Consider the following 24237-nt stretch of genomic DNA (forward strand, 5'->3'; position numbering starts at 1 on the left):
AGATTCTGTTCTCCCCCTCTCTCTACCCCTCCCCTGCTCATAGTCTGTGTCTCTCTGTCTCTCAATAATAAAAAATAAACGTTAAAAAATTTAAAAAAAAAAAAAGAAAGTAACATTTATGGGGTGCCCGGGTGGCTCAGTCGGTTAAGCATCCAACTTCGGCTCAGGTCATGATCTCATTGTTTGTGAGTTCGAGCCCTGCGTCAGGCTCTGTGCTGACAGCTCAGAGCCTGAAGCCTGCCTCAGATTCTGTGTCTCCCTCTCTCTCTGCCTTCCTCTGCTTGTGTTCTGTCTCTCTCTCTCTTAAAAATATATAATAAACGTTAAAAAATTTAAAAAAAAAGAACATTTATGATGATGTTATATCTTATGAAGAAGGCTAATTTAGACTCCGGTAACTGTTTTAAGCTTCATTTGGTAAACTATTTACAGAAGAATACATACAACTTCACAATACAAAGAATTATGCTAAAAACTCTCTTAAGCCTATCAGATACATAAATCTATTGTTTAAATCTAATATCCTTGAGGGCACAAAAACAGACACTCAGATCAATGGAACAGAATAGAGAACCCAGAAACAGACCCACAGACGTATGACCAACTAATCTTTGACAAAGCAGGAAGGAATATCCAGTGGAATAAAGACAGTTTCTTCAGCAAGTGGTACTGGGAAAACTGGACAGCGACATGCAGAAAAATGAACCTGGACCACTTTCTTACACCATACACAAAAATAAACTCAAAACAGATGAAAGACCTAAGTACAAGACAGGAAGCCATCGAGAAAGCAGGCAAAAACCTCTTTGACCTTGGCCACAGCAACTTCTTACTCAATATGTCTCCTGAGGCAAGGGAAACAAAAGGAAAAATGAACTATCGGGACCTCATCAAAATAAAAAGCTTTTACACAGCAAAGGAAACAATCAGCAAAACTAAAAGGCAACTGATGGAATGGGAGAAGATATTTGCAAACGACACATCAAATAAAGGGTTGGTATCCAAAATCTATAAAGAACTTAATCAAATCCAACACCCAAAAAATAAATAATCCAGTGGAAAAAAAAAGGCAAAGACATGAATAGACACTTTTGCAAAGAAGACAACCAGATGGCCAACCGACACATGAAAAAATGCTCAACTTCACTCATCATCAGGGAAATACAAATCAAAACCAAAATGAGATACCACCTCACACGTGTTAGAATGGCTAACATTAACAACTGAGGCAACAACAGATGTTGGCAAGAATGCAGAGAAAAAGGATCTCTTTTGCCCTGCTGGTGGGAATGCAAACTGGTGCAGTCACTCTGGAAAACAATATGGAGGTTCCTCAAAAAATTACAAATAGAACTACCCTACAACCCAGCAACTGCACTATTAGGTATTTATCCAAGGGATACAGGTATGCTGTTTTGAAAGGGCACATGCACCCCAATGTTTAGGGCAGCACTATCAACAATAGCCAAAGTATAGAAAGAGCCCAAATGTCCACTGATGGATGAATGGATAAAGAAGATGTGGTATATATATACAACGGAATATTACTCGGCAATCAAAAAGAATGAAATCTTACCATTTGTAACTACGTGAATGGAACTAGAGGGTATTATGCTAAGCGAAATTAGTCAGAGAAAGACAACTATTATATGACTTCACTCATATGAGGACTTTAAGACACAGAACAGATGAAAACAAGGGAAGGGAAGCAAAAATATATAAAAACAGGGAGGGGACAAAACATAAAAGACTCTTAAATATGGAAAGCAAACAAAAGGTTACTGGAGGGGTTGTGGGAGGGGGGATGGACTAAATGGGTAAGGGGCATTAAGGAATCTACTGCTGAAATAATTGTTGCACTATATGCTAACTATTTTAAAAATAAAAATTTTTTAAAAACTAATATCCTTGAAAAAAGTCAATTCAAGAAACAACTATATTAAAAGTTTTAACATAATTGTGTAATTCTAATCTATGTCTTGTTAAGTATAAAATCTCTAAAGAAGGGTAGATTTCTGTTCATTTACAGGTACTTAGTACATTTTCACATGTACCAACAGCAGTCATTTACATTATCATGCTCTTAAAAAGCATTAAAAGTCTTTTCTGAGAATGGATCAGGGGGTGGGAAGGGATGGGATAAGGGTTTATTCTTTAAAAAAATTATTAGTATTGTTTGATCTTATAACCACAGATATAAATTATTTAAATATATGTACTTTTAAATATGAAGTAATTATTAGTACTCAACAGAACCATCATAAGCCAAAGATAATACCTTGGGGTGAGGAAAGATGTTGCTCTTGCAGCTTCTCCTGAGAGAGGAGTCCCAAGTAGCTGAGAACAACATACTTTGTTTCATAGTGAAATCCTAGAGGCACAGTAGTAGAGGACGCCATTGAGTTTGCTGGCAGAGCTCCAAAAAGGTCTACTTATGGATGTGTAAAACCTAAAACATAAAAGTATTTTTTCAGTTTAAAGTTTATTACATGCTATACATTTCCCCATGGACTCCAATTATTCAACTAGATACCAAAATAAATATTTGACTATTCTTCTCAGTAATCTTTAAAAATTGTAACTTTAGTTTACTTACAAGTGGGAATTTATTAATTCAAATTTCAAATCAAAGGCAAATCTATCTCTCCCTAGTTTCTCTGTTTTCACCTATGTGGCAAAAAAACTGGCTATGTCCCCACTTCCCCCACCCCAATATATGTTCTCTTATTTCTTTTTAATAATAAAACCTCCCAGGGGCACCTGGCTGGCTCAATCAGTAGAACTGACTCTTTATCTCAGGGTTGTGAGATTGAACCCCATGTTGGGTATGGAGATTACTTAAAAATAAAATTGTAAAAAAAAAAAAATTAAAAGAAAAATAAACCCTCCTAGTCTTGTTAGACACATGGCCACACAACTGCAGACCACATTTCCCAGTTCCTTAGCAGCTTAATGTGCCATATGATTAGCCTGAGTGAGGGGAATATGAGAAGTTATATGTACAATCTGTGGGTCTCTCCTTACTTTCTCTTTCCTCCTTGCTATGGTTTGGAATGTGAATACGGCAGATACCCGTTCTAACATGCAAACAAGGACCCCACCGTAGGGGATGGTAAAGAGAAAAGGAACTGGGCTCTTGAATGACAATGTGTAGCAGAACCGCCCTGCCGGCCTGAACCAACCACCTCTGTACTATTATTTAAGGCACTTCGTTCTGAAATCTCTTCATTAACATGTACCCTAATTAATATAACTACAGCTTTTACCTCTTCACACAGACTTAGTAGCTGTTGTACCTACCATGTACCGTAACAGTTGTTTCAAATAAAAAATTATAATAAGAAGTTTGCAAATAACTTTGTTTTCTACTTAAATAATACTAACTGCTTTAAGATCGCAAGAAATATTCAGTAAAAGAAAAAGAGGTTCAGGAGTGCCTGGTTGGCTCAGTTGGCAGAGCATGCGACTCTTGATCTCAAGGTTGTGCGTTCGAGCCTCATGTTGGGTGTAGAGATGACTTAGAATAAAATAAAATATTTCATTTAAATAAAATCTAAGAAAAATAAATAAATAAATAAATAAATAAATAAATAAATAAATAAATAAATAAATAAAATCTTAAAAAAAAAAAAAAAAAAAAAGGAAGGAAGGAAAGAAAAAGAGGTCCAGATAACTAACAATATAAGACAGAGGCAGGCAGGGGGTGAGCCTGGGTGGCTCAGTCGGTTAAGTGTCTGACTCTTGACTTCAGCTCAGATCACAATCAGAGTTTCTGGGATCAAGCCCCACATTGGGCTCTGCACTGACAGTGAGGAGCCTGCTTGGGATTCTCTCTCTCCCTCTCTTTCTCTGCCCCTCTCCTGCTCACACACTCTCTCAAAATAAATAAATAAATATAAAAAAAAAAAGAGACAAGCAACGTTGACAAAATTTAAGATCTATAAACAAACTAAGAGAAATGTCCAAGACTGACGATGAAAAAATACATGCAGGATTTGAGATACACAAAATAAAACAGTGACTATATAAAGAGATAAAAAGGAAACATAGCATTCATGAAAGCATATGAAACCATATGAAAGCAAACATGCTTTCAATGGTTAAATACGGTCTTTAAAAAATGAGAGTGCCTGGGTGGCTCAGTCAGTTAAGCGTCCGATTAGATTTTGGCTCAGGTACTGATCTCATGGTTCACGGGATGAAACTGTGCTTACAGGACAGAGCCTGCTTGGGATTTTCTTTCTCTCTGCCCCTCCCCCACTTTGCTTGTGCTCTCTCTCAAAAATAAATAAACTTTAAAAAATGCAATTATGGTTGCTATTATCAGTATTCACTTAGGCTGTCAAAAGAAATCTTAGTTCAACATTTAAAAATCCCTATTGTTTCCCATCTTCAGGGAACAATGCTACCAAATTATACCAAAACATACAATAATTCAAACAACAAGCCTTGGACTACCCTGCTCAACTTTAGAAGTTTATGAACTTCAAAAAGGTATTTCAAAATTACGAATACATACTCCAAAGAAAGGGAAAAAGTGTTACACTTTACTTCACAGAAATGAAAGCCACAACCACTATGTTCTTACCTGGTGTTTTACCAAATATTTCATACTTTTACACTGTTACCATTTAATGGTGAGAAGACAGAATTTCAAAATTAAAAATATGAAAAGGGATACCCATAGAGATAAAATAAGTTTTCTGAGGCCTATCAGCCAGGGATTAACTAGCAGCAGTGCTGTACTTGTTTTTGTTGTTGTTGTTTAGCTCCTGCCTGCCATCTGAACCCAATTTCCTATGTATCCAACACTGTGTCAATCTTGGTTGGAAACAAATCTCCCAACCCCACTACAAAAACTAAAACAACTAGACTTTTTCTCTCCTGTTCTGTTCTGTGGCATGCAGCGCCAGCCAAGTCAGAGACTCACACTAGGATCTAGAATCTGGAAAGACACATAATGATAATTCATGGATAAGCTTGTGGTCCTAGGTCAGCAGAGGCAGTGGTGCAGATCCAATAGCAATGTCCTATCTCTTCTATTCCTTGGCCTGACCCTGGCTGAGTCTCCCTTGGTTCCTTCCTGCTTTCCCGTCCATTCTGTGAGCTATCCAATGCCCTTTTCATAAGTTCCTTTTCTGCTTAAATAAGCTAAAATCACTTTGTGTTGTTGGCAACCAAGATGTAACTGGAACACAGGCCAAGACTGGAACCTAATTTTCTTAAAACTTCTAAGGCAGTTTCTCAACAATTTTAATACACTACTTTCATGTGAAGATTATTAATTTAGTTTAGAAAAATCTTCAAATTCTGCAAAGTCCACATATCAACCTAGTAATTATACCTCCTGAAACAGAAGACAGTATCTTCTGATAATTTTTTGTGTTCATTCAACACACACTTATTTCTTAAGATACAAGGTACTCTCCAGGCATTAAGATAAATCATCTGCCCTCTGGAGTTTTTGACCAAGTAAAAGAAAACAAAAAATACCAATAACAATAACATTCTATGATACAAGTCAGTATCCAGAGTAGGGAAGGGCAACCCAAAAGAGTCTCTCTGGGACAGGGAAAAAGTAGAAACCAGGAAAGGCTTTAGAAAGTAAAATACGAACCAATCTTGGAACATGAGTAGATATTCACTAACTGAACCAGTTTAGGGGGATGGAATGAAGGAATTCAGATGTGAAGATGACCAGAAAAAAAGCACAGGAATGTTTTGAAACAGCATAGAACATAAAAACTATGGAATTTAACATGGCTAAATCATAAGATACAAGGGGGATGAGGTTTAGCAGGAGTAAGCAGCAGTCAGCATTTGGTATGCTTTTTATGCTATGGGATGTGAGGAAGTTTAGGTTTTATCCTATAAGCAAGGAATTATTTTAACCATATTCATGAATGAACCCCCTAAATGCAAATTCTATGTGCATGTGCATTTTTTTTCTGGAGAGAAAAATCATTCCATTTCTTTCATTAGATTTTCAAATTAGATCATGATGTAAAACAGGCTAAACACTACTACAACTATTGAAGGGTTTTAAGCAAGAAAAGCATATCAAGAGATCATACATATATGTATGTGTATATGTATGTATATATATATACACATATATATGTATATATATACACATATATATGTATATATATATATACATATAAACATGTATATTTGTATGTTTTTTTTAAGGTAGGCTCCACACACAATGTGGGGCCTGAACTCACAACCCTGAGATCAAGAGTTGGATGCTCTACAACTGAGCTAGCCAGGCACCCCAACAGATTATATTTTAGAAAAAATCATCCTGGAGGAGGTATTAAAGATAGAAATTGGAGGAAAGGACACAAGTTAGGGGAATATAGGAATAATCTAAACAAGAGATGTATGAAGGCATAAATTAGAGCAGGAACAACAGAAAGGGGGATAAATGGGAAAAATATAAAAAGTTTCAAAGATTTGTTAGCTAACTCAATAAAAGGGTAATCTAGGCAGTATATGGAAAGTGGTATTTAAAATTTTTTTTTCATTTTATTTTAGAAAGTGAGCAGGGGAGATGGGCAGTGGGGAAGGGGGAGGGGGAGGGGGAGTGAGAGGGAGGCGGGGTGGGGGGGAGAGAATCTTAAGCAAGCTCCATGCTCAGTGCAGAGCCCAACGCAGAGCTCAATCCCACAACCCTGGGACTATGACTCAAGGCGGTATTAAGAGTTGGACACCTGACCGACTGAAGTGCCCTGAAAGTAGTGTTTATTCCTATTTCTCAAATCAGGTAATATAGGAAAAGCTGGCTTAGGAGAGGATAACAGGTTCACTTTAGGGCATACTGAATTTCAAAATACCTATGAGTTGTCCAGGTGAAGATGTACAAGTAGTTGGACATACAAGTCTTATACTAAGAGGTCTGGACTGGAGATACAAAATTGTGCTCTACATAGATACAAGTCAATGAAATTATCTAAGGAGAGTGAATGGAGAGTTAGTGACTTCCTATAGGTAGAAGTGTCAAAATTTCCAGAAGGAGTGAGAAAGAGTACTACATTTCAAAACCCATATTCAATAGATAGTTTCACACTGGAGAAGGAAATATTACCTACTGTTTTCTGATTAAAAGTATAGAAAATAAAGCTCAGTAAATCTTCAACCTTCTTTGTAACAGTGACTTCATGCAGGGATGGGAGGGAAGAATAAATACACCTATCACTCCCTACCCCAAGCACTACCATCAGAATAGGAGCCAGAGAATTTTTTATTTACCAAAAGGAGACATGGTTTAAAAAAACATGTGAGGGGCGCCTGGGTGGCGCAGTCGGTTAGGCGTCCGACTTCAGCTCAGGTCACGATCTCGCGGTCTGTGGGTTCGAGCCCCGCGTCGGGCTCTGGGCTGATGGCTCAGAGCCTGGAGCCTGTTTCCGGTTCTGTGTCTCCCTCTCTCTCTGCCCCTCCCCCGTTCATGCTCTGTCTCTCTCTGTCCCAAAAATAAATAAACATTAAAAAAAAAAAAAAACATGTGAGTGGGGCGCCTAAGTGGCTCAGTTGGTTAAGTATCTGACTTTTGGTTCGGCTCAGGTCACGATCTCATGCTTTACAAGATCAATCCCCATATTGGGCTCTGTGGTGACAACACAGAGCCTGCTTGGGATTCCTCTCCCTCTCTGCCCTTCTCTCTCTCTCAAAATAAATAAACTTCAAAAAAATATGATGAGATATACTGGTTTAATCTGAAAAACAAACACCACTAGAATTCAGGGCAAAACTAACATTTCAGGTGTGGCCAAAAGATGAAAAGCTGGCAGAGATGACCTCTAAAATCAGGACTGAAACAGTCAGAAAGGTAGGAAGAAAACCAGAAAAGAGTGTGGTCACAGAATCAGGGGAGGCACTTCAACAAGAAGATAGTGAAGACATGTACAAAATGCAACAACACACCAAAAAGAACGAAAATATCAAGGTAATGATCCCTGAAAGTCCAGTTCTATGTGGCTGGCAAGGTCAATGGCAGAAGGTAGGGAGTTGAAGAATGAATGGGAAGTGAAAACGTAGAGAAAGGAGTTGTAAGCTATTCTTTCAAAGAGCCTGGGTTGGAAGAGAAGAAAAGAATAGAGGCCAGAGAGAGACAGACAACGTTTGAGAGTCCATTTGTTTTGTTTTTGTACACAGAGTCTTAAGCATGTTTACACTCAAGTGGAGTCAAATGAGATATAAATAAATATAGAAAGCAAGGAATAAATTATGAAGTTCCAAAAGAGAGGGGAGAGCACAGCAAATCAGTAACAAAACTTCAGCTCTACAAAGGTCTCAGAATTTTTTGGTAACAGGAATAAAGTATTCACATTTTGAATAATGCTTTAAATAAAAAACTCCTGTTCTCAAATTTGTTATATTCAAATTCCTGTATTTATCAAGCATTGGTATCTGAAGACAATTTTAGTCATTCTCTGACCCAGATGCCATAGAAAAAGCATAGTTCACTGAATTTCCAAATTTCATTTTTAGCCTAGTGCTCTTCAAATTTTCTTACAAATCCCAATTGCCTAACCATAAATGCAAATCTTAATCATAGATTTCATAATTTCCCATCTTCCATACTCACTATTCTATTTGCAACAAAGTCCTCAGCTCTAGTATACATGTTAATACCCACATATCCTTATATTTGGTGGATGGTTATATTCTATTCAATCATTTTTCAATGATGGACACTAATGGAGATGATACTACAAACTTTAATCATTTAAATTCAATATACAGTTTTTAGGCTTTAAATGTGTATCAGAGAATCTAGTTATAAACATATCAGACCTAAACATGCCAGACTTATAGTATGAGCTTCCAGTCGTATAGCAACAAAGCAGCTCACTCAGGCCTGTGGTTAGGTGGTGCAGTAGACAGACCCTAGGAACACTATTACCCATCTAGTGTGTTTGTATTAAATTACAGAACAAAGGCATTGAGAATGTGCAAAATGTAAACTCCACAACACTACTACAGGGTCAGTACTCTAAGGGTATTCTGGGAAGAGAGGGCATCCACTTCCATTGCAACATTCTGTAGTGCAGAGTAGCCCATATTGCACAATGGGCTCTTGCATTTCAAACAAATAGAAATAAATTACATCTGCACGAGACCTCTATTTCTAAAGCACTCTTCCATGTGTTGTCAGACAATCCTCTATGCTAGAAGGAAAAGGTAATAGTCTCAATTTATTGATGAAGAAACAAGAATAGATAATTTATTTACACAAAATCATACAGCTAATTAACAGTGCAATCACTTGGTCAGGTACATACATCCTCTTCAGTTCCGAGCTCTGAGCCTTGCATTTGCTCAACGCATATTTACTGTATGCCAGGCAAGGTACTGGGTGAGAAAAACGCAGAGGTGAAGACACTAACAACAATAATAGGGAGAACTGGTAGACTAACAGGGTGTTTTTGCAGAGTACTGAAAGAAACAAATTTGTCAATTTTAAGAATGGGGCAAGGAAAAAAAGGAAAAAGAATGGATGAAAGGTAAATATGATCTGAGATAACCACCCAGAGCTTTCCTGGAAACAGAATACAATGCTCAGGTCCACCCCACTACTGCCTGACCAACACAGAGTACATTTCATATCTAAGACAGCCCAAGCTTCCTTTTAAATGGTAAGAAGAATATAGTTACTTTTACTCTAAGTAGAGTCCAGTAGAACCCTTTAGAATTCAAATTAAGTATAAGTATTCTTGGTATCCAGAAGTTTAAATACAATTTTAAATACAAAAACTATCCAGGTGCCTGGCTGGCTCAGTTGGTGGAGCATGTGACTCTTGATCTTACGGTCCTCGCTGAGTGCAAACCCCATGTCAGACATAGAGCTTACTTTAAAAAAAAAAAAAGGGGGGGCGCCTGGGTGGCTCAGTCGGTTAAGCAGCTGACTTCGGCTCAGGTCATGATCTCGCGGTCCGTGAGTTCAAGCCCCGCGTCAGGCTCTCTGCTGACAGCTCAGAGCCTGGAGCCTGTTTCAGATTCTGTGTCTCCCTCTCTCTGACCCTCCCCCGTTCATGCTCTGTCTCTCTCTGTCTCAAAAATAAATAAACGTTAAAAAAAAAAATTAAAAAAAAAAAAGGGGGGGGGCGTGTAGGTGGCTCAGTCGGTTAAGCAGCGGACTTCGGCTCAAGTCATGAACTCGCGGTCCCTGAGTTTGAGCCCCGCATCAGGCTCTGTGCTGACAGCTCAGAGCCTGGAGCCTGTTTCAGATTCTGTGTCTCCCTCTCTCTGACCCTCCCCCATTCATGCTCTGTCTCTCTCTGTCTCAAAAATAAATAAACGTTAAAAAAAATTTTTTTAAATTAGAAAATATAAAAACTATCTTTTGCACAATTCTAACAAGCCACTGAATATATCTGTGTCACCTACCTGTTTCCTTCTCAAACTTATACCTTTAGTTTGCTCCTCTATTAAATTACAGGCAGTTGTCAGCCAGATGGACAGCCTGTGGAAGCTTAGGGTAACTTAATCCTATGTTTATACATTCATTTGGTGACATCTCCAAAACTAGGCACAAATAAAACATCCATGATCCTCCAGTAACAAATGTAACATCCACAATTTACAATAAATAGTTTGCTTTATTTTTTTTAACCAGTCTTCTATTAATGAATACTAGTGCAAATTTCAGGATGCTAGCACCAATAGTACTACAGGAATTAAAGCACATTTATGAACTACAACCAGAAGGTAGGCAGCAACTGTTAAATTCGACTTTAAATTCTTATGAAAAGCAAATCTGCAGCAACATGAGAGTTTTTTGTAGTTGTTTCCCAAACTTGTCTGATCGTAATCACCTTGAATGTTCGTGGAACACAAATTTCTAGTACCACCTCCAACACAGGAGTTAGAATATCATAGCTATATTGTATTCTTTAAACCCCACAGAGCCAAAACAGAAACAGATTACAATTTAACATGGTTTAATTAAATTACTTCAAGCTTTGTTTTTAGATCATTTCTGTCTACTAAAATAAAATTACAATGTAATAAGACTGTTACATACTCCAGTAATACAGTTGAACAGATCTATAATCCCAGTTTATAAAAAGAAAAAGAAAAATCCACAGATAACTCAATCACAAATCAAAACTCTGGAATTGTAAACATTAACAACGTTTTTGGGTTACCAGATCTCTAGTTTCAAGACTCACTAGTGTTTTCAATAGGGAGTTTTTTAAAGATCTATAAATTAGGTCCAATAACTATATTTTTTAAATCCATACTTTATTAGCCCGTATAGAATTCTAGAACTTTCTCCAAAATAAAAGAAATAAAATTAAATAATCCTAATAAAAATTGTTAAATTTAAAAAATTCACCCCACCCAACTGAGAAATGCAACTGGGCGAGGGTGTCATTTTTAAAACTCAGCAGACACTAAATATTCTAGTGTAGATAGTCCCTTTCACACCGAAACGTGCTTAATCGAAATATCCTAGGTCAATCTTGTGTTAAGAGCTGCCTCAAAATGTTTTCACTCAGCAGTTGGCATTCAAAGATAATGTATGAAGATAATGTACTTATAGAGGAATGCCTCACTCTCACTCTGCCTTTCAACATAATTAGGCTTCCCATGCATGTGTAAATAGCTTTGTAAAAGGGAGGCATAAAATTCAGTTACTCTGTCTCACTCCTACGTATATGCTAAAGAAATGAAAACACGTGTCTAAACAAAAACTTGCACATGAACAGTTACAGCAGCATAATATTTAACAGCCACATAGTGGAAATAACTGCCCATCAACTGATGAATAAAGAAAATTGGTATATCCCGATGCCATATTATGTGACCATAAAAATAAGTACTGATACATGCTACAACATGCAAGAATCCTGAAAACATCATGCAAAGTAAAAGAGGCCAGTCACAAACGACCACATGTTGTATAATCCTGTTTATATGAAATATCCAGAATTGGTGAATCTATAGAAATAGAAAGTAAAGCGATGCTTGCCTACCTAGCGGAGGTGGGGAATAATGAATGACTGCTAAAGGCTACAAGGTTTCTTTTGGGGGTGATCAAAATTGAGTTGGTGGTTTCACACTCTGTGAATATACTAAAAACCATTTCAAAAAAATTAAATCATGCAATTGATGAATTGTATGTTAATTAGATCTTGATAAAGGTGTTAAATAATCAGCTACTCTGAAAATAACCCCCTCCCTTCAACGCTGTAATATATATTAAATAAGAAATCTTGGTGACTATTTGGAAAAAGATATGAATCAAAATATTTGAAAAACAATGATAAAAAGAAAGCAAGACTGTTTAAAACTTGTTTTGCATGTCTAAAGTATTTCATAAGAGAAATGTAGTTTTAAAACAATGATTACTGTTGCAAATTATTTGTCCTAAAGTTTAGTATAGAAGGTATTTAGTACTGACTAACTTACATGATAGAGAGCATATCTTTCCTTTACAAAACTGGTTGGACTCAACTTTATATATCCTTCAACTAAACTCAACTGCTGGGGTACAAGCCTGTATGAGAAAATGAATCATTTAAAAAAAAAAAAAATACTGAAAATAGTACCCGACCAGAGTAAAGATTTCCAAAACCCTTATTGGCCTGTTATCAAAGGAAGAATATTCCAAAATGGCTTAAATAGTTCAATTTGCAGGTGCAGATGTGCACTGTACATTTATCCAATTATGTATATGAGGCATAAATAGTTTACTACCTACAAAAACATTTGCTTAATTTTCTGAGATAAAAAAGAAGGTACTAGAAGGGTGTGGCAACTCATCCAAGGTCACAACAAGTTAGGGCAGAGATCAACATTCTGGTTTACACCAAACCTCCAGAGGAAATCTTACTGACAATTTCGCAAAAGACTTTATGTTTGTTTTGCTTTATATCATGAAAACAAAAAACAAAAAACAAACACGGGGTGGGGGGGGGAGAGGCTAGAGATTAACCTCAGTTCAGCTTAAAACTTCTAAATAGAGACAGTGAGACAGCTATTTTGTATAAACAAACAAATACTTGAGCGGGGAGTGGTTAAGACAAAGATCCCAATGGGGAGCGTGTGAACTGGTCAGATCCGTCTGATTTTCAACCCAGGTTTAAAGCCTCAAATCAAAGTCTAGGAGTTCTGCTTCATAGCTGGTTATGAAGGAAAGAAACTTGGCATTTCCTTGGAATAGTGAGAGGATAAAAATCAAAGGAAGAAAGGACTTAGTGTGAACTGTACTGCCTCCAAGAATAAGAAAGCAGATTTTTCTGCAAAATAAGTAATAAGGGGTGTCAGAACAGCAGTGAATAAAGGCTAAAAAATTTCTAACAATCTGTGAGAAGAAACAACTAGGACTGGCAGACCTAATCTACAATCATTCCAAACGAATCGCATGAGACCTTCTCCCTCGACCAAAAAGAAATCCACGTTCCCCAGCCTGGTCCTAAAAATGGACACGGGTTTTCCACGTGAAGGTCTTTGTGGGGAACAGCAGCGGTGTAGGGCAAGGGCTGAGCTCCTCCGCCTCTGGCAGCCCTCTCAGGAAGCCCCGCTCAACAAGCGTCCGCGGTGGGACCACGCTGGACAGGTCCGGTTACAAAGAAATGGGCCCCTCATGCTTTGAGAACCCTCGGGCAAAGGAGCGCCGGTACACACACACACTCTTTCACTCACAGTCACACACTCACTGACACTCACTCACGCGTCGTCGGAACCACTGGGGAGCCAGTGGTTCGGCACAGTCTCTGGATACCTTCCTGCCCAGTGAAAACCGCCTGAGGAGCTGGATAAGGACCCAACTCTGCCTTGCCCAGAACCCCACTCCCCTCACCTGGCCCTGGCCCCTTGCCCCAGAAGAGATGGAAGGGGCGGCGGCGGCGGCAGTCGTTTCCGACAGGGTCCCCCAGCGGCGGTGGCTGCTTCGACCCGCGGCCCTAATCTACCGCCGCCGCCATGTTGGAAGGTGAGGTCACCCCCGGCGTGCTTCCGTCACCGACAGCGTCGGGGCGGGCCGGGAGCGCAGAGGAACGCCGGAAGAGAGGTGGTGCTGTTCTTCCGAGCGGAAGCGCGAATCATAGAGGTCCGGAGATGTCTTCGCAGATGTGACCCGGAAGAGCCGACCTCTCTTAGCCTGCTCTTACCAGGAGTCGCTCACGTCTATGATTCGGGGGGCGGAGGTCTTTGATGGCTGGAGAAAGGGTATTGGGATATTGAAGAGCCAATCGTGTGGGGAGAGAGGCTGGCCGTTCCCGCGGAAAGGAGCATTGCTCCTTTTGCAGAACGTTCTGGGGATGTATTGGGCTAACAAGTATTGAGGTTTAAGTGTGTGCAAGCGAACGGGTTAGAGAAGCGTCTGGAGAGTTCAAGAGAGCTGCAGAGTTCGCAGCCATTTGTCGGGGAAGACGGTCCTTGAAAGTTGGGAAAGTTTTCTAGCGGTTGCGGGTGGGTGGGGGTAAAGAGGCATTCTAGGCGGAGGGTCCATAAAGCACAGACACTATGCAGTAAAGGAAGTCTTCAGTAATACCCATTTTGCTCACAGCACCTAGCACAATGCCAGAACAGAATGTGTAATAATGGGTGTTTATTTACTTGAATCCAAACGTCCTTTGGGGGGAGTCACAGAAGGTATCTAGTTAAGAAGGTGTAATATCTAAACCATGCTTTAGGGAAACCGAATTGTCTGGTGTACATGAAATAAATTGAAAGAAGGAAAGCGCTGAAGATGATGAATTAGAAGACTGTTATAAGGAGCCAGATAAGAAGAAGTGATGAAAACCTAATAAGGAGTGACAGCTAATGAGTACAGCGTTTTTTGGAGGGAGATGATGAAAATGTTCTCAAATTGATTTTTGATGGTTGTACACCCTCTGAATATACTTGAAACCATTTTAAATAGGTGAATTGTATGGTATGTGAGTTATGTCTCAATAAAGTTGTGGAAAAAAGTGATGAAAACCTGAACTGATATGAGGGCGAGTGGGGTGGAAGCAAAAAGGTTGGAGCTGGTGTCATAACAGGCTTTAAGCCTGAGTGACTGAGGGAACAGTAAGTGCCATTAGTTGACAAATTGGACAGAGATTTGCCAAGAAAAGCTTAGTGAGCTAGTAAAACGATCAATAATTCTCTAAGAGTCACTATATGTTAACTAACTTGGATTTAAATAAAATTAAAAAAAATTTTTTTTGAAGGGTTCCTGTGGAACCCTGGGTGTTCCTGGTGTCTCCAATCCAAAAGGACACAGATTAAAACAAAAACAAAAACAAAAACAAAAAAAACAAACCTACCTAATAGTACCTAATAACCAGTTGATATTTAAATTTCTTCAATGTCCAATTGTTTAAATTCTTTTTCCTAACTTCCTTTCTCTTCAGGATGGATTGTTTCAACAAGTAATTTGTAGTAATGACTGTGTTGACTTCAATTTTGGAGTGTTGTAGGTATGTTAAAAATTGGGCCTTGTTGAAGCCAACACAGAACTTGCTGCTGTGTTTTTTTCTTCAATGATAAACACTTACAGAAAAAAAATAAATAAATTTCCTCAATGTCCAAGTAATGGTTTTTATAGGCTTTTTTTTTTTTTTTTAAGTAGGCTTTACATTCAATGTGAGGTGTGAACTCAGGACCCTCAGATGGAGAGTTGCGTACTCCAACTGAGACAGCCAGGGCCCCAATAACTTTTTTGTTTGTTTGTTTGTTTTAACCAGGATCATGCATTTGGCTGTTACATATTTTATTAGTTTCCTAGTTTTATTTTTAATAACATTTTTTCAAGCATATTCACACAATGGAAATTATTCAATAATAAAACAAAAATATTGTGATATTGTGAAAATTAACAAATGGAAACCTCATTTAAAATAGAGGGAGTGCCTGGCTGTCTCAGTCGGCAGAGCATGAAGCTCTTGATCTCAGGGTCGTGAGTTAGAACTCTATGTTGGGTATATAGATTATTAAACAAAAACAAAACCCAAACCTCAAAACAAACAAAAACCTTAAAAAATAAATAGATAAAATAGAGTAAGAAGCCAGAAGGGGGAGCTCTCATGCCCTATCAATCTGTCAATTGCTGATCCAATGGTTGGGGGGGGCGGGGCACTGGCTGGCTCAGTTGTTAGAGCTTGTGACTCTTGATCTCTAGATTGTGAATTCCAATTCCACATTGGGTGTGAAATTACTTAAAATCTTTAAAATAAAATAAAAATAAGGAGTGCCTAGGTGGCTCAGTCAATTAAGTGTCCAACTCTTGGTTTCTGCTCATATCATGATCTCATGGTTCCTGAAGTCAAGCCCCGTGTTGGGCTCCTTGCTGTCAGTGCAAATCCTGCTTGGTATTCTCTCTCCCTTTCTCTCTGCCACTCCCCTGCTTGCTCTTTCTCTTTCTCTCAAAATAAATAAACTTAAAAAAAGTAAAATTAAAAAAAAAGGAAGAGGGGGTACTTTGCAAGTCCATACTACCTTACTACCCCAGTAGAAGGATAGGTTTTTCCCTTCCCTCGGCAACAAATGAGCCAATGAGAGATGGTCACAACTTAGCTAAAGAAAAGCTACTCTACTATACTTGGAACTCCCGGTTTACTGAGTGGAGTTACTTTGTTTTTTGTTTTTATTTAGTAATCCCTACACCCAACATGGGGTTCTAACTCATGTCCCTGAGGTCAAGAGCTTCATGCTCTTCTGACTGAGCCAGTATAATATCCCATCTAGCCATTTTCCTCTATAATAAAGAGCAGTCCTCTCCTTTGTTCTCTGGATTTGCCAGAGCTTGAATGTCCTGAATTGCAATTCTCTGCAATTTCTGAATAAACCCATTTTTGCTGGCAAAACAAACAAAAAAACCCCTGACAGTTTTATTTTTAAGGTTAATATTACATGTGACAATATGAATTAATCTCAAAAGCATTGTGTTGAGTGAAAGAAGCCAGACATAAAATGTACAAATTACGTAATTCCAATTACATGAATTTCAGGAATAAGCAAAATTAGTCAATGGTTATAGAAATCAGCACACTGATGCCTGGAGGCAGAGAGTCTGGGACTGACTAGAAAGGAACTTTCTAGGGTGGTGGAAATAGTCTGTATCTTGATCACACAGGCATCAGAATTCATCTAATTGTACTTTGTAAGTCTCTGCAGATTATTGTATGTAAATTTTTTAAAGCCACATGAAATAATTCTCTATGGTTATGTTACAAATTTGATAGGTGGTTAGGTTCATTTCTTTCAAATTGCTTCCAGTTTTAAGGTTTGCTGTTTTTCCTTATTATTATTATTTTTTTGAATGTATACTCTAAGGATGGAACGTAGGTCAATGGAACAGAATAGAAAGTCCAGAATGGGCAACTGATTTTCGACAGAGGTGTCAAGACAATTCAATGGGAAAAGGGATAGTCTTTACAGTAAATGGTATAGAATAATATGGTCCTTTTACAGGTATTATTTGACTTTAATCACAGCAGCTTATGGGTTTTTTTGTGTTTTTTTAAAGCAATTTTTTTTATGTTTTATTTACTCCCGAGAGAGAGAGAGAGAGAGAGAGAGAGAGAGAGAGAGACAGAGCACAAGCAGGGGAGGAGCAGAGTGAGAGAGGGACACAGAATCCGAAACAGGCTCCAGGCTCTGAGCTCTCAGCACAGAGCCCAACGCGGGGCTCAAACTCACAAGCCTCCAGATCATGACCCGAGCCAAAGTCGGATGCTCAACCGACTGAGCCACCCAGGTGCCCTGTTTGTGGGTTTTTTTTTTTTTGACAGATCTTATAAGTTACACAGAAGTCTACTCTGTAGCCTGATGTGATTAATAAGCCTAAACTCAAAAAAAATAATAATAATAAATAAAATCTAAACTCTAGACTCGTCATTTTATTCCTTCTCATTTTCATTATTTATAGAACCCCTACTATTTACCAGGCAGTGTGCTGGATTCTTGCAAAAACAGTGATGAGTAGATCATACATAGTCTCTGCTATGAAGCAGATATTTTCATTGGAAAACCACATAAAAACCTAAAATCAAAAAGAGAAAAACTTTTTTTAATTGTGGCATGTCCTAAGGTAAACAAGGGGCGGGAATAGAAAGGAAGGTGAAAGGGTCTTTATGAAAAGCTTTCTCTAAGGAGGTGATATTTTAAGTTGAGATCTTAAAGAAGGAAAAACAAGCTAAGTGAGAAGTGCAGGAAAAGAATTCAGGCAAAAAGCTTGGTGTTTTCCAGGAGTTGAGAAGAAACCAGTAAAGCTATAAGGTGGTGAGCAAAGGGAAGAGGAGCAATGAGGTCAGAGAAGCAGACAGGGTCAGATTGGGCAGCACTCACACAGACCATGTGAGCTGCGAAGTGTTCTCAAGCAATTGGAAACCATTAGAGGGTTATAAATTAGGGAGTTACTAGATGCCATTTAGTTTTTTTGTTTTGTTTTTTTTTTTTATTCATTTTTGAGAGACAAGAGTGTGAATGGGGGAGGGACAGGGAGAGAGGGAGACACAGAATCTGAAGCAGGCTCCAGGCTCTGACCTGTCAGGCTCTGAGTTCAATGTGGGGCTTGAACTCACGAACTGTGAGATCATGACCTGAGCCGAAGTCGGACCTGTAACCGATTGAGCCACCAGGCGCCCCTAGTTTTGTTTTTTTTTTTTTAATGTTTATTTATTTTTGAATGAGAGAGAGAGAGAGAGAGAGAGAGAGAGAGAGAGAGAGAGAGAGAGGAAGGAAGGTGGAGGAGCAGAGAGAGAGGGAAACAGAATCCCCAGCAGGCCCCATGATGTGACAGCACAGAGCCCCAGGTGGGGCTCAAACTCAAGAACAGTGAGATTAGGAACCAAAATCAAGGGTCATGTTTAACCGATTGAGCCCCCCAGGTGCTCTGCCATCTAGGTTTTAAACCACTCTTTCTGTTGTGTAGGAAATTAGCTGGAAAGGGGTAAGAAGTGTGGGCACCTAAATTAGAGTTTCACTGTGTTCTGGTATCATTTGCTTTTTCTTTTTAAAATTAATTCTTCAAGAGTCGCCTGGCTGGCTCAGTCGATAGAGCATGCAACTCTTGGGTCTCAGGGTTGTGAGTTTGAGCCGCACCCACATTGGGTGTAGAGATTACTTAAAAATAAAATCTTAGGGGCGCCTGGGTGGCGCAGTCGGTTAAGCGTCCAACTTCAGCCAGGTCACGATCTCGCGGTCCGTGAGTTCGAGCCCCGCGTCAGGCTCTGGGCTGATGGCTCGGAGCCTGGAGCCTGTTTCCGATTCTGTGTCTCCCTCTCTCTCTGCCCCTCCCCTGTTCATGCTCTGTCTCTCTCTGTCCCAAAAATAAATAAACGTTGAAAAAAAATTAAAAAAAATAAAATAAAATCTTAAAAAGAACACCTAATTTTTCAACATTCAAAGAGAGAGGTGACTTACACTTTTTTTAAGTTTATTTTTATTTTTTTTAATGTTTATTTATTTTTGAGAGAATAACAGAGCGTGAGCGGGGCAGGGACAGAGAGAGAGGGATACACACAGGCTCCAGGCTCTGAGCTGTCAGCACAGAGCCCGGCATGAGGATTGAACTTATGAACTGTGAGATCAGGACCTGAGCCGAAGTCAGAGGCTTAACCAACTGAGCCACCCAGACACCCCAAGTTTATTTTTTTTAGTGATCTGTACACCTAACATGGGGCTCAAACTCACAAACCCCAGATCAAGAGTCATGTGCCCTAGTGACTGAGCCAGCCAGGTACCCTGAGGATTTACATTTACCTCTAGTCTCTCTGTGTGTCCTCCCCAGCAAACCAGTTCAAGAGTTACTTTATTCTGCTGATTCAACATCTAAGACACAGACTGAAGTCTCAGCTTGGGAGCAGGTGAGACAATTTCTGTGACTAACCCGACGGGAATCTAGGACAGTGATTTTGTGAAGCCATAAGTATATTTAGGCTCATCTAGGAGTGGGATTTTTGGAATTTATCTGTAAAGCTGTTTTAATTTTTTTTTTTTTAAATTTGAGAGAGAGAGAGAGAGAGAGAGAGAGAGAGAGGGAGGGAGGGAGTGAGGGGGAGAGGGGTAGGGGGAGAGACAGAATCACAAGCAGGCTTCACACTCAGCACCAGGCCAACGCAGGGCTCAATCCCACGGCTGACCCTGGGATCATGATCCCAGCAGAAATCAAGAGTCGGATGTTCAACTGACTGAGCCACCCAGGCACCCCCATCTGAAAAGCTGTTTTAAAAAAGCTTCAGGGGCACCTGGGTGGCTCACTCAGTTGAGCGTCCAACTTTGGCTCAGGTCATGATCTCACAGTTCGTGAGATCCAGCCCCACATCAGGTTCACTGCTGTCGGCCTGTCAGTGCAGTGCCCACTTGGGATCCTCTGTCCCCTCTCTCTGCCCCTCCCCTGCTTGTGCTCTCCAATCATCAATCAATCAATCAATCAATATAAAAGAGCTTCACAAGGGGCGCCTGGATGGCTCAGTTGGTTGAGCGGCTGACTTTGATTCAGGTCATGATCTCATGGTTCCTGAGTTAGAGCCTGAAGGAGCCTGTCCCCCTCTCTCTCTGCCCCTCTCCCTCATGCGCTCTCCCTCAAAAATAAAATAAACATTAATAAAATAAAATAAAAAAGCTTCACAAGACCTAAGAGATTGGATTTAGAAAACTACCAACTAGTTAACCTTTTATTGTACTTATAATAACTTTTCCACTCCAGAGACTGTCTCTATGAAGCTTACACATATTCTTACCAGATAGGACCTGGTCCATTCCTTGGTGAATCAGCAAAATACTGCAGAAACTAGTTATAAAGAGCATTAACATAGAGGAGGAGAAAGTTGCACAAAAGGGAATGTCAACTATATCTGTAACACTATTTAACTTTAGAAATGAAGTCTTAAAGTAAATGTGAAAAATATTATTTGTTGATTCTGGGTGCTGGTACATGCTACATGAATATTGAAATTATTCTTTGTATTTTTCTATATTTTTTATTGTCTCAAATTAATAACAAATCATAAAAATCAGCACACTGTTTTCCATAAACCCAAAACACATTGATCTGTTAGACATTAATTTCACAAATGATTAGACATGTGGCATCAGATTGCTGCTCTCACTCCCCAACCCTGTTATTTGCAGAACATTGTAAAAATTAAATGGGAAGAGGGATTGTAATTCAAATGAATGAATACTACCTCACCCTGCCCTAGGGATGCTAGAAAGAGGCATAATCCTGGAAATCTGTCTTCTGAGATGGCAAAGAATGAAGTTATTAATACAATAACTAACAAGATGAGAGAAATACACCTATCAACTGGTTTAGCTCAGTTGATTACAATACTGATCAAGTTAAGGTCAACTGCACCGATTTCTATTGCTCTGTTAGTGGCCGAATCCTTCCCTTATCCAACATTACCAATGTTTTCAAATATGTGCACCAATCCATCACATACTATAAAGATCACTGTATACCAGTACAGCTGGAAAACAATTTGGCAACATGTATTAAGAGCCTTAAAAATGTGTGTACCATTCTCATTAAAGGACAAACTGAAATGTGGTTTTCTGATGAGATGCACTGAGGATACAATATCACAGATGTAGTGCTCCTTCCAAAATGCATAACCTGAATCTAATTATGAGAAAAGTATCAGTATCAAATGTGTGGAACTCTTCAAAAATGTCACTATCAGGAAAGACAAAGTCTGAAGAACCATTCCGTATTAAAGGAGACTAAAAAGACATGATAATACAGTAGGTGATCTTGGACTGCATCCTGGATCAGGAAAAAAAAATGCTACAGAGGATATTGGTGGGACATATGGCAAAATCTGATAATGGACTTGTTAAATTTCCTGAATTTGATTGATGAAAAGTGATAAAGCAAATACAGCAAAATGTTAACAATTGGTGAATGCAGATGAATGGAGTTTATTGCATTGTTCTTACAACTTATTACATTTGAAATTTCCTCAAAATAAAAAGTTGGTAATAAAAATGTACGTACCTTTCGACCTATAATTCTACTGCTAGGAGTCTGTCCTAAAAATAAACAAATTTTCAAAAGTCATTTTTTAAATAAAGATTTAAAAAATGCTTAATGTTTTAGTTATTTTTGAGAAAGAGAGGGAGGGAGCACAAGTGCACTCACCCGCTCCAGAGTGAAGTAGGGGCAGAGAGGTGGGGGAGGGGGACAAAGGATCTGAATCAGGCTCTGCACTGACAGCAGAGAGCCCAAAGCGGGGCTTAAACTCACGAACTGTGAGATCATGACTTGAGCCAAAGGCCAAAGTCAGAAGTTTAACCGACTGGGTCATCCAGGCACCCCTATAAAATTGTTTACAATTTAAGTTAGTTAGTGTATGTATGTACATATGTGTTTGTTTATTCATTCATTCATTCATTCATTCATTCATTCATTCATTCATTCATTTAGGGTATGCGAGCCAGGGAGGGCAGAGAGGGAGAGAGAATCCGGGGCTCAAACTCACAAACTGTATGATCATGACCTGAGCTGAAATCAAGAGTGGTATGCTTAACCAACTGAGCCACCCAGGTGCCCCTCAAAAGTTCTTGTCTTACAGTTGGGGGGAAAATGGGGCTTGAGGCAAACAAATCTGTGGAAATTTCTGCCCTAATTTTCTGAATAACTCCCTTTAAGCGGGTCTTGGGAATGATGTTGGAAAAGGCATAGGCTCATTCAGAATTCCAAATAAATTCTTGGGGCGCCTGGGTGGCTCAGTCAGTTAAGCATCCGACTTCGGCTCAGGTCACGATCTCACGGTCCGTGAGTTCAAGCCCCGCGTTGGGCTCTGGGCTGATGGCTCAGAGCCTGGAGCCTGCTTCCGATTCTGTGTCTCCTTCTCTCTCTGCCACTCCCCCATTCATGCTCTGTCTGTGTCTCAAAAATAAATAAAAACGTTAAAAAAAATTAAAAAAAAAAGAATTCCAAATAAATTCTGTACATACTCCACCTTTAAGGAAGTGGAAAATAACTTCTCACTCCTTACATGTGCACTTCACATAGTACTTCCTTCCCAAGATTACAGTATGGAAAGGGAAAAACGTTTAACTTTAACGGAGAAAGCTGCCATGTGACCAAAGTAGGCATCAGCAATCAAAAATAGTATTTTTAAAAATTTTTAAATTTTGGGGGCACCTGGGTGGCTCAGTCGGTTGAGCGTCCGACTTCAGCTCAGCTCATGATCTCGCGGTCTGTGAGTTCGAGCCCTGCATTGGGCTCTGTGCCGACGGCTGGGAGCCTGGAGCCTGCTTTGGATTCTGTGTCTCCCTCGCTCTCTGCCCCTCCCCCACTTATGCTCTGTTTCTGTCAAAAATAAACATTAAAAAAAATTAAAAAAAATTTTTTTTAATTTTTATTTAAGTAATCTCTACACCCAGTGTGGGGCTTGAACTCACCACTCTGAGACCACAAGTCACATGCTCCTCAGAGGGAGCCGGCCAGGCACCCCTCAAAAATCATACTGACAGCATGAATCCTAGGTATTATGTGATGAAATGGCACTTTACCCCTGTAATCTTCCAACCGAAACCACTGACCAATCATAAGAAAAATTCCAAGAGCCGAACATCCTATAGTATACCTAATTAGTATCCCTCAAAGGTGTCAAGGTCATCAAAAAGGAAAAGTTGAGTTAACATTCACAGCCACCAAATTTAGGAGACATAACAATTAAATGAAACACAGTATCCTGGATGGGATCCTGAAAAAGAATAAGCGCACTAGGTTAAAACTAAAGAAATCCGAATAAATGATGGACTTGGGTCAATACATCAATATTGCTTAATTAATTGGAACAAATGTGCCATAGTAATGTAAGATGTTAATACAGTAACCAGTGTGTGAGGGGGAGAAAGATACACGAAAACCCTGTTTCATCTGCTTAATTTTTCTGTACATCTAAAGCTGTTCTAAAAATAAAATCCATTAATAAAATATTGGTGAAATTTGCTTTTATTAAGGCCAAGAAAGCAAAATAATAAATTCTGATTTTGTGCTAAAAATTTAAACCTAAAAAAAATTCAAGGGCTATAAGGCTACAAAAACTCACATAATTCAACTAATTGCAGACACCAGAACTCCAAATCTCTCCCTTCTACCGAGGAAGAGGCTTTTGAAGAAAACAGCTCGGAAGTCACGAGCCAGTGACCAAAGGAACTGGGACTGAACCAAGAAGGACTGCCCGCGCAGGCGCCCAGCCAGGGAAAGGCGGGGCCAGGGCGGGACTTCCCCGAACCAGCTCTTTTCCCACTGGCTGAGAAGGGCGGGAGTGTGCCGTC

General features: G+C 39.3%; 1 protein-coding gene and 1 long non-coding RNA gene across 12 annotated transcripts in view; both read right to left on the reverse strand.

Moving 5' to 3' along the window:
* BCL2L13 (BCL2 like 13) overlaps positions 1-13983 on the reverse strand; it is a 92361-nt gene extending 78378 nt beyond the window's left edge. For 3 of the 11 annotated variants that reach the window (XM_045061138.1, XM_045061136.1, XM_045061135.1), the window contains exon 1: positions 13814-13981. Coding sequence is in view for 6 of the 11 variants with exons in the window: in XM_045061134.1 (XP_044917069.1) it covers positions 2279-2399 (121 nt within the window). In the remaining 5 variants the exon portion in view is untranslated. Of the gene's footprint in view, positions 1-2278; positions 2450-13680 lie in introns of all 11 variants that reach the window. The other 8 variants (XM_045061134.1, XM_045061131.1, XM_045061132.1 and 5 more) reach the window with 7 other exon arrangements.
* Positions 13984-17840: 3857 nt separating this feature from the next.
* LOC123386504 lies at positions 17841-24220 on the reverse strand. The gene is made up of 3 exons (XR_006600450.1): positions 24009-24220; positions 21944-21978; positions 17841-17983 (listed from the first exon to the last, which is right to left on the reverse strand). It is a non-coding gene; the product is annotated as an uncharacterized LOC123386504 (long non-coding RNA).
* Between the last annotated feature and the right edge of the window lie 17 nt (positions 24221-24237).

The sequence above is a fragment of the Felis catus genome, chromosome B4 (assembly GCF_018350175.1).
Source record: "Felis catus isolate Fca126 chromosome B4, F.catus_Fca126_mat1.0, whole genome shotgun sequence".
Lineage (NCBI taxonomy): Eukaryota > Metazoa > Chordata > Mammalia > Carnivora > Felidae > Felis > Felis catus.